General features: G+C 52.5%; 1 protein-coding gene across 1 annotated transcript; it reads right to left on the minus strand.

Moving 5' to 3' along the window:
- Positions 1-1,450: 1,450 nt before the first annotated feature.
- NLE1 (notchless homolog 1) lies at positions 1,451-9,401 on the minus strand (the record flags this gene model as incomplete). The annotated part of the gene is made up of 12 exons (XM_084237943.1): positions 1,451-1,525; positions 1,617-1,776; positions 2,662-2,864; positions 3,490-3,536; positions 3,709-3,844; positions 5,299-5,491; positions 5,734-5,831; positions 5,958-6,034; positions 7,109-7,188; positions 8,053-8,270; positions 9,110-9,253; positions 9,387-9,401. 12 exons carry the CDS (start codon positions 9,399-9,401, stop codon positions 1,451-1,453), a joined length of 1,446 nt encoding a protein of 481 aa, XP_084094069.1.
- Between the last annotated feature and the right edge of the window lie 1,046 nt (positions 9,402-10,447).

Consider the following 10,447-nt stretch of genomic DNA (forward strand, 5'->3'; position numbering starts at 1 on the left):
GTAGAGTCCCCATGGGGCAGAGAAGCAACCCCCACAGCATACCACACCTACTTCTGCCAGAACACCTACCCTGTCACCACATTCCTACCTAGAGAAGGAGTCCTCCAAACAGTCATGGACCTCCCTGCACCGTGAGAGCCCTGCAGCCGCTACAGGCATGACCAAGCCAGGGAGGAAGCACTCCCTAGAGAGCCCTGCAGGCAGAGTCCATGTGAAGGACGCTGCTCTGTCTGTGATGTCTCAGGCTGTGTAGAACTGCATTTCTCACTGTGTAATTCTAACTGGTGGTAACAGCCATGTGAGTAGTGCCTGCCACATAGATGGCACAACCTTAGAGTACCCTCTGGCCACCGCTGCATGGCTCCAGCCAGCCTCCCCAGCCTCCACTGGCCCCAGGGGGGTTGCGGGGCAAGAAAGACAACTTCCTGGTCAGTGTGGTTTTGGCTGAGTCCAGTACAGGGCTGGACAAAACTGACTTAGCATAGTCCTTGGTAAGCCCTGGGATTCTAGGACAACAAATTAAGACACACAAAATATAAATTATTTATTTGGTCATGGAATCTGGGGCCTGATCCTGAACGGAGCTGACATCTGGGTGAAGAGGGGCAGCAGCAGTGGCCTGGTGACTGCCTGGCCACCAGCCACCCCTGCCAGCACCAGCAAGGAACAGAGTGATGGCCAGGACTGAGCTCAGCGAGAACCTCTTGTGACCTCCCACCTCTTGCTCTGGGGAGGGACTCTGCTGGGTCTGTCCAAGGACAGCAGGCCATTCTCAGGGTCACCACCCCGGTCTCTGGTCTCCGCCAGGATGGGCAGCTGGCAGCAGCCAAGTCCAGGTGGGGTCAGAGAAAACAAGGGATTTCTCATCTCCTCCATCTGTGAAGGGGAGGGACAAGTTGGGGATCTCACTTTGAGGAAGGAAGGCTGCCATGTAATCCCAGGAGCCCACTACAGAGAATCTGTGGTTCACCCTCAGTCATCAAGAATCTGGCTCCTATCTCTGCACTAGTCACAAGCTAGAAGTCACAGGCTAGACATCCACCTCCTGCCTTGGCCTGGGTCCTGGGATGCCCACCAAGGCTGTCTGATGAAAGAGTGAGTTTAACTCCTTAGTTTATAAGGAATGTTCACTGTCAACCAAGACAGTACAATGAAAGACAGAACTAGGATTTGAACCAGGTCTCAGGACTCCCCAAATCCAGCCTTTAACAAAGAACCACTGCCTCACACTGGACTTACTCTTGAGAGAATGGCCACGTACTGCTTGGCTCTCCCATAATCCCTGCCTTTCCCACAGGCCTCCCACTTGCTCTCTGAGAGCCCGTCTCCACACACCATCTCAGCATATGTGGGCACCCAGAAAGCCCTCACAATTCTGTGCCCAAAGTGACCAAGAATGACTGACTTAAGGGCAGGAGAGCCAGGCACATAACTACCCCTGCTCCCAGACTCACATCCGGAGGCATTTGTCCTTCCCACCACTCGCCACTCTCTGGCCATCTGGACTCCAGTCGACAGCATACACCTAAACCAAGGAGGAGTGGCGTGTGAGCCAGGGAGGGTGGGGAAGGAGGGCTTCAATCCGCCCCTGCTTTACCCCCAAGGATTGGCTGTACCTCATCTGCATGGCCCGGCAGGTCTGTGGCCAGTTTCTGGGCCTTCACGTCCCAGACCTTCAGGGTGCTGTCACTGCTGCCGCTGACCAGGAGTCGGCTGTCGGCTGACCAGGCGATCTGGTACACAGCAGCCACGTGACCACGCAGGGACGCCAGGTATCTGGGCCAGAGAAAGATGATGATGGACATTAGAACTTCAATCATGTCCAAAGCATCCTCTATGCCCATAGCAGTGGTTCTCAACCTTGGCTGCATGTTAGAATTACCTGGGAACTTGTACAAAATCTCACTGCCTGACCCCCACCCCAGACAGATTTCATCATTAACAGTCATTATAACTTTGTAAAACATCTCTAAATGAGTTGCTTCTAGGGTTGCCTCCTGCCAGGCCTCCAGACCTGCTTAACTTTGCACATCTTAGAATCCAGTGCAGCCATCTGCTTAGCCCATCTGTATGCCATCCACCCAGCACAACGGCTGTTTGTTGACAGGTGGCATGGAGTAATAGGAACAGTGGGCCAGGGCCACTTGCAAGTTTCAGGTGATGATGGACTAGCCGTGGTTAGTGGGACAAGTCTACAGGCTTCTTTTGGACTCAGTTTCCTTATCTTAATAGGGAACTGAATGACCAGTTTCAAAGGGCTGCTGTGTGGAGATACACAATGATCCCACCAGAATTTCCCTTGCTCCTTTTCTCTTCATGCCCAAGTCTGTGCCTCTCCTCCAACTTTATTAGCCCCAAGGGGCCTAGTATCTCACTATACCAGTTCTTCTCAGTGTTTAATGGCTGCATCCTTAGCCCTTGGTTGAATCTCTCCTTGGATATGAAATGTACTAGCATTCCCAGTGCCCACTTACTGCTGGTCCTACATATCTAATTTCATCTTAACAAGCTGAGAAGTAGGGGGCCTGCACATTACTGAAGAGGAAACAGAGGTTCAAAAAATTCAGACACCTGACAAGGCCACACAGCTCATAAGTGACAGAGCCAAGTTCCTTCCAGAGCCACTGCACCGCTCCTCTCTCCCCACAAACTCCCACTCACTTGCCCGTCCTGCCGTCCCACAGCTTGATGGACTTGTCAAAGGAGGCGCTGGCGATGATGCGGGAGTCAGGGGAAAAAACCACCTGGTTGATGAGGGCCTGGTGTCCTGTCATCCGTGCCAGGGGCTTCTTGTCCTCTGCTGGGGACCACAGGAATAAGGTGAAGTCGTCTGAGCCAGACACCATCCTCTCTGGGCCCTGACCCTAGAGGAGGGAGAAAGTGCACCATGTTGGACATGGTCTCAGGGAGAACCTGACCTTGGCAGCTAGACACACTATGACCAACACCAGCCCAGAGGCCGGGGCCAGGAGACACCCACTCCCTCCTCCACAAGGAGACTTGATGTACACGACACAATGCCTTATATAATTAAACCGAGAAGCGAAGGACAGAATGGTGTGTTAACAGGGGGAAGGACTTCACATGTTTATACACACATGCATTTCTACTCTACATAGAGCACACATTTCATGTAGGTATAGATTAAAAAAAATCCCTGAAAGGAGAGAGATGTCAGCACTGAATGCTTCTAGAAGGAATGGATGGATATATGATAGAGATGAGAAATTTCTCACTATCTACCTTTTTGTTTTGTATCTCAGAACATGTGAATGTGTTACTTAAACTAAATAAAAACATGCCCTGGGAATACGATAAGCAAGTAAAACAAAAGAAAGAAAGTGATCCTAGCACATGAAGACATTAGGATTATAAACTAAGACTACTGAGCACAACTTTTGGGAAAAGGTATGTTCTGAGCTGGGGCTGAAAGGGAGGGGCCCGAGTGTGTTTCAGTTCAAGGCTGGGGTTCAGCAGCGGCACACTCACCCGCACAAGGCTGTATCGTTTTAGAGCTTTCTCCTTCAACTCCTGCACTGTGTCCAGGTACCAGCGGGGGGGAGGAAAGGAGCAACAAGATTGATTAGAAAACCCAACACGAACAGCAAATACCCCTCCCCACCCACGGCAGAGGTGGAGTTCTCGCACATTAAGCCAAGAGAACTGGCGTTTTGCCACACAGCTCCCTCCCGCCGCCTCCTCACTCACAGGACCCTTGGACGTCTTGGGCATTGATCGAGGCCTCAGCTGGCTCAAAGGCCCCCGTGCGCAGGGCGTAGTCAGTGCTGAGGGCCATGGTGTTTACCCAGTGGCCGTGGCCTTGCAGAGTCCGGCACAGGACACCCTAGGGCAGCAGGAGAGAGGTCAGACACTTACACACACACATCACTCTCCACCCTGGGGACTGGCACCCCTGGATTGGTACCAGAAGACAGTGGCATGGCCCTCGGCACCCTAGGCCTCATCACTCAATGTGATCTTAATCCAATCAAACCCTCTGGGATCAAGTCTCTCCTGGTTTGTAAAAATGAGGACACAGGTCCAGATCGGTGTCTGTGAAAACATATTTCATGGACGGGACATTACAGATGTCAGGATAAAAGGGCTCCAGCCAGGTAAGTGTGGGATAGGGAAGTGGCGCGGACCACGCTACTCATGCCGTCTGACAAAGGTCCGGGCATGGGGCAGATTTCTGAAAAGTCAGAAAACTCCATAGCTGGTTCCTGCTACTTCCTGTCATTTATTTGTGGCAGTTATTGAAACCATGGAAATTTTCTATAAGCTTCAGAATAACACAATGAGTTCTGGCATCAATGCCAGTTTCGGTAATGCACACTTCAGTAGTTTGAGAAAAGTACCTTCCAACACAATTGATAGTGAAACGGTTTCCAATATTTCTCCACGTCCTCCAATTTGTAATTCAGTTACCATGAGTAACACTGAGTTCTTTAACAAGCCACGCTTGATAGAATTGATGGAACTGAGCATGGTAAAAGTCCCCGCAAGAGAAGGCCCTGAGGCGCCCCAGGTGGCGAAATGGTCTGAGAAAAACACACCACATACTGTTCCCATGCACCGGGACCCCTTGGTTCTATATAGAAAATAGGAAGCCGCCCTTGATTTTCCAGTGCCTGCTTAACCTTGTTTTAGTTACCTAGCTTGACCACATAAATCACACTGTGTATAGCACCTGCTTCTATTTTCTGAATAACATACATCACCTAGGGAAATAATGTAACCAAGTTAATGTAACCAAGTGACCAAGTTAATCATAGACTAGGAAAATTAAGAAAGGGCTGTGCACTGTCAACGATCATTAATAATTTCTGAAACAATATAAAAGTAAAATCAATCATGATTGCATGACGTAATGATCAAATAACAATTTCTGATGTATAAATAAAGCCTCGCTGAGGCTATCAGCAGGAGATGTCTGCACCCTCATCAAGTGTCAGTGTCTCCTCACTACCTCATCTACCTCATCTCCCCTCCCCTCATCCCTCCATTCCGCCGATGACGTCTCGTCCTTCAGGGACCCTGCCCTGGTCAGAGCTGGACTCCGGCAGGGAAGATCTGATAAAGCCATACAGGCAGCCCATAGCTGGACATCCCAGCGCCTGACCATGCTAATGGACGCTAGAACCTCCACTACAGGGTGACACCAACCACAGAACCCCTTGTTCCCGAAATGCCTCCTGACCGGGGATCCCAGAACATACTCAGAAGATACTGGCCAAAGCTCCTTCCAGGCCATCTCATGACCTGGGATTCCCCAGGTAGGCTTCTCCCAGCTCTTACGTCATGAGCCCGCCAAACTTTGATAGTGCGGTCCTGGGAGGCAGAGTAGAGAAGCCCGTCGCCTCCCCACAGGAGACAGGTGACCGACTGCGTGTGCCCGGTGAGGATGCGCTCACAGCGGCCCGCCGTTGTGTCCCAGACCCGCACGCTCCCGTCCTTGGAGCTGCTGGCCACGTACCGGCACTCAGGGTTCCTGGAGGGGAAAGGGAGGTATGACCTCATTTCTGACCTGTCAACTTCTGTCTTCCCATGGTACCTTCCATTCCCAACTGAAGGCCAGGGACAATCCAGACAAGCTCCTGACCCCCAGGAGTGGCTTCGTTGCTAGGAGATTCTCAGCCCTGCTCCCAGGCAGCAATGCACGGGAAGACCTTTTCCCATGCTAGTCTTGAATTCCTGGCTCCCATCTGCCCCAGTTCCGTGAGTGTCACTTACACGTGAAGGGGCTCCCAGCTCAGGCCTGTGATCCACTTGCTGTGGCCTGTGAGGGCTCTGCCCACCTGCTTTCCCGTGCTTGGGTCCCAGAGGAGAATCTGAAGGACAGAAGCTCACCAGATAATCATCCCCAACCTGTCCCTGGTCCCCTGGCCCCTCCCCACCCCCACGAATTCTGTCCCATCACCCAGGAAGAGCACCCAGAGTCCCTGACCACCATCTACCTGGCCATTCTTGCAGCCTGAAGCCAGCTTCTTGCCATCTGGGGACCAGGATATGCTAAGTACCCAGTGTCTGTGCCCTAAAAAGCAGGAGAGAAAGGAGGGACGCCTTCTATCTTTCTCCCCAGGGATTAGTGATGCATGGCACAGTGCAGGAACTCCTAAATAGTTACTGAATAAATGAGTGCCCCAACAAGAGAGACAAGGCTTTCTCGGTAAAGGGGGATCCACCTCAAGGGCTAGAGCTGTGCGTATTGCTGCATAGGTAATACTGCCTCTCTCTAACTTTTTAAAAGATTTATTTTTGTGTACAAGAGCTGGGGTGTAAGCCAGAGGTGCAGGGGGTGAGGGGATTCACCAGAGACAGAGTAGGGAGCAGAACAGGTGGATCTACTGAAATACACTGAGGGGAGCAGGGGGTGAGACAGGAGACATCTGCTGTGCCATGTGGGTTAGCTCCCTGGCTGGGGATCAAACTCAGTCCATTGCAGTGATAGCGCTGAGTCTTCACCCCTAGGCCACCAGGGAGGCCCCCCACTTTCTAACTCTTTACACAACACATAGTTTAAAGTGTTTTCACAGAAATCATTGCTTGTAATTCCCACAATAGCTGTAAGGTGTGCAGTAAAGCAATTATCACCCCCTTTTCCAGATGAGAAAACTGAAGCTTAGAAAGGAGCACATCCTACACACGCAAAGCCACCCAGTTAGTGTGTCCTACAGTGATTCTGCAGGAGTGGTCCCTGGACCAGCAGCACCTGGGAACTTGAAATACAAATTCCCAGGCCCATCCCATATACTTAATGAAAACAAGAAATTTGGGGGGTGGAACTTAGTAATTGCTATTTTCACAAGCCTTCGGGTGATTCTGATACATGCTCAATGAGTGAAAAGCACTGTTTCTGTGTGTGTGGGGTGGGTGTAAGCCAGGCTCCCCTTGCTGCCAGCCAGCAGCTTTTCCCCACAATTGCCCACTGACTCTAAGGTTCAGTCTTTTCTCATTTGCAAGTGGTGGTTTGGACTCAAGGGTACAGTCTCTACCTGGGAACTGCATTTTAAGGAGTTGGGATCGGCTCTGGGTATCTCCAGAGGCTAAGCAAATCATCCACCCACTTAACTAACCAACAAGACCCCTTAACTAACTGCATACAGACCCTGGCACGTGAAATGCGGTGTTTCAGTGCTGAGATCCCAGAAGCGCACTGTGGTGTCTCCAGAACCACTGGCCAGGTACCTGGGGAAGAAAAGAGGCCATCTGAGCTCTACAGTGGGGCCACAGGTGATGCCCACCCCAAGACATGGTGCTGTGTGTTTCTGCTGCCTGTTGGAACTTCTGTGAACAGTATCTGGACTGGATCTGGTATCTGGACAGTATCTGGAATGTAATACTGATGTCATCTGGGAGAACACCCCGAAGGCCATTTCTCAACTCTTTCTTCCTAAAAGGAATGGCCACAGCAATAAGCAGATTTCAAACCTCTCATAACCCTCATACAATTGTGAGAAACAAATAACCCAGTTTCACAGAGGAAGAATTAACTCAGAAAGTTAAGTGTCTAGCCCACATCAATAGCTAGGAAGAGTTCAAGTGAGTGTATGGATCAGATCTCCTGAGAGTCAGTCCAGAAAGGCTCTTCCAAGCTGGTGTCCTCAGCTTCTGGGGACCAAGTCTCACTGGGGAAGTCCTATCCTTGCAACCTGAGCCCAGAGCTTGAGTCTAAGATAGGTAGACCAAGACCCTACTGGGCCTCCCCGGTGGCGCAGCAGTTGAGCGCTGGGTTGCAAAGCTGCCCGCAGCCTCTGCAGTGCCGGTTCGATCCTCAGCTGCTCCCCAGCCACCAGAGGAGAGTCCCGCATGGCGCACAGACCTCTCCTGCCACCTGCTGCTCCCCTCAGCAGTGTACTTCAGTCCTTCTGCCTGCTCTGCTCCCCGCTCTGGCTCTGGTGAATTCTCTCACCCTCCCGCGCTTCTGACTGTACCCAGTGCTTGAATAAATAAATAAATCTTAAAAAAAAAAAGGACCCTATTGACACAATCTTGGGGGTACCCTCCCCACCCCAGCCACACTCTCCTCTGCAGTTCTGCAACTGTCCTTACTTTCCTGTGGGGCTGAAAGCCACAGAAATGACTGCCTCGCTGTGACCTTCCAAGGAGCTGGTGCAGCGGGTCACAGCTCGGACCCTGAAGATAGCTTGTGGCTGGTAGATGATGTCGAGAACCTTCTCTGTCTCCACTGCCTGTGACTCCAGCGTCCTCTCCAGTGAGGAGACGATCTCAGCATCGTGGACATAGAAAGCCAGTGGCAGGGGATCCTCCTGCAGGGCAGTGGCAAAGGGCAAGTTCCCTCATCAACGGATGGAAAGGGATTGCTTCTGCAGGGTGGAGTGTCCTTTTTTTTTTTTTTCAGTCACCCGGCTTGGAACACCTCCATTATCCCCCTTTCGAGCAACATCTTTTCCACCGCAAGCAGCAACTGTAGGATGCTTACACTGCACTTTAAAATCCTTTATCTGCCTCCCACAACATCCCCAAGAGGTAGGCATCAATGTTCCTACTTCATCAAGAAAAAACAGTAACTAAGTAATGAGCCCAAAGCTCTATTTATTGCTAGTGGTTAATTCACCTTCTTTATTTAGTGTTCCTCAAAAAGAAAATCAAAGTCCTGGATTACGGTTAATAGAAGCAATGTTTTCTAAACCACCACACCATCTTGTACAAAGTATAAGAAGCATCCAAAAAGCTAGTTGAAAATACAGACTTTTTGATTCACACCCTCTCCGCCGTGGTGTAGCCGAGTCTGGGGCGGGGTCCAGCGTTGCATTTTTAATAAACACCATCACCCATCAAATAGAGGGCAGCACTTTTAAAACACTGGCTTGTAAAGTAAGAGATGGGTGTAGCGAAATGGGGGTTATGAATGAAGGGCTATGGCAAGGAACTTGACAACTCACCCACTGTGTCCAAAACGCGAGCCCATTGCCGAGGGGACCGGCCGGATGGTTGGCGCTAAAAGCCCCGAGGGAGGGGGCCCCGCGACCAAGGCGCCCCGGGTCTCTCGCCCACCTTCCGCGAGCAGTGGGGGGCCCCTGACCCCTTCCGGCTCCCGACCGCCTGGGGGCCCCACGCGGGCGGCGCCGCCGTGCCCACCGCCTACCTGGGCCAGCAGCGCGTTGCACACGAGCTGCAGCTTGTCCGGGGTGATGTCCACGGGCACATCAAAGGGGGCGCCCAGCAGCTGCCCGCCCTCATCCTGGAACTGCACCAGCAGCCGCTGCACGTCGTGCGCCGCCGTCTCTTCCTGCGCCGGGAAGCGAGGCGGGCATCAGCCTCGCCGCCCGGCGGGAGGACCCCGCTGCCGCCTCCCCTGCCTCGGGGACCCCGCGCCCGAGCGCCCAGCCGCGGCGCCCCCGCCCCCACTCACGCACACCCACCGCCGCCGCGGCCATCCTGCGTCCCCACGTGGAGGAGGAGGGAGACTCGGGGATTCGGGGACGAGCGCCGCCCCCGGGTCCGTGCGGGGCCGCGGCCCGCGGCGTCGCCCTCTGGCGTTGCGGAGGGGAAGTGTCCCGGCCCCGGCCCCCAGCGCGGGAGGGCCTGGGGTTCCGCCTCCCTTGGACTGTCGCTACCTCGCTTTCAGCCCCTCCCAACGCCGTACAAGATACCAGTAGCTTTTGTCTCTTCAGAACAGGGATTCCTTCTTTTCTTTTTTCAAAGATTTATTTATTTATGCAGACAAGAGCTGGGGTACAGGCCAGAGATGTAGGGGGTGAGAGGATCCACCAGAGACAGAGTGGGGAACAGAACAGGCAGACTGGCTGAAACACACTGCTGAGGGGAGCAGCGGGGGAGTCCGGAGGGGTCTGCCTCACCGTGTGGGTTGCTCCCTGGCCGGCTGGGGATCGAACTCGTGCTGCAAGGGTGCAGATTGCTTCATAGTGCGGTGCTTAATCCTTTGCGCCACCAGGGAGGCCCCAGAACAGGGATCCTTGTCCCATTTTATCGAGGAAGAATTCAAGACCCTGAGGCGGTAATTGATTTTCCAAGCTCACCGAGGTGGGAAACAGCAAAAGACTGAAAGCTGGATTCCAGGCAGTGGTGTCCCTGCAGGGAGTCGCTTCCAAAGCCAGAACCTACTGGGTTGAGGGCAGAATGTACTGCCTCAAATCAATGAATACTTAGTAAGTACAAAAGCAAAACATTCTCGTAGTTTTCAACACTGTAAAGCAGTAATAATAATAATAATAATAATAGGCCTCCCTGGTGGCCTAGGGGTTAAGTCTCAGTGCTGGGGTTGGATCCACAGCCAGGGAGCTGACCCACATGGCACAGCAGACCCCTCCTGCTTGCCTGCTGCTCCCCACAACAGTATATTTCAGTTGTCCTGCCTGCTCTGCTCCTGGCTCTGTCTCTTTGGGTCCTCTCACCACCCCCCCACCTCTGGCCTAACACCCCAGGTCTTCTACTCAAAAATAAATAAAAGTCTTTTTAAAAA

Source organism: Talpa europaea, assembly GCF_964194135.1.
Source record: "Talpa europaea genome assembly, chromosome: 7".
In the NCBI taxonomy this organism is placed as follows: Eukaryota; Metazoa; Chordata; class Mammalia; order Eulipotyphla; family Talpidae; genus Talpa; species Talpa europaea.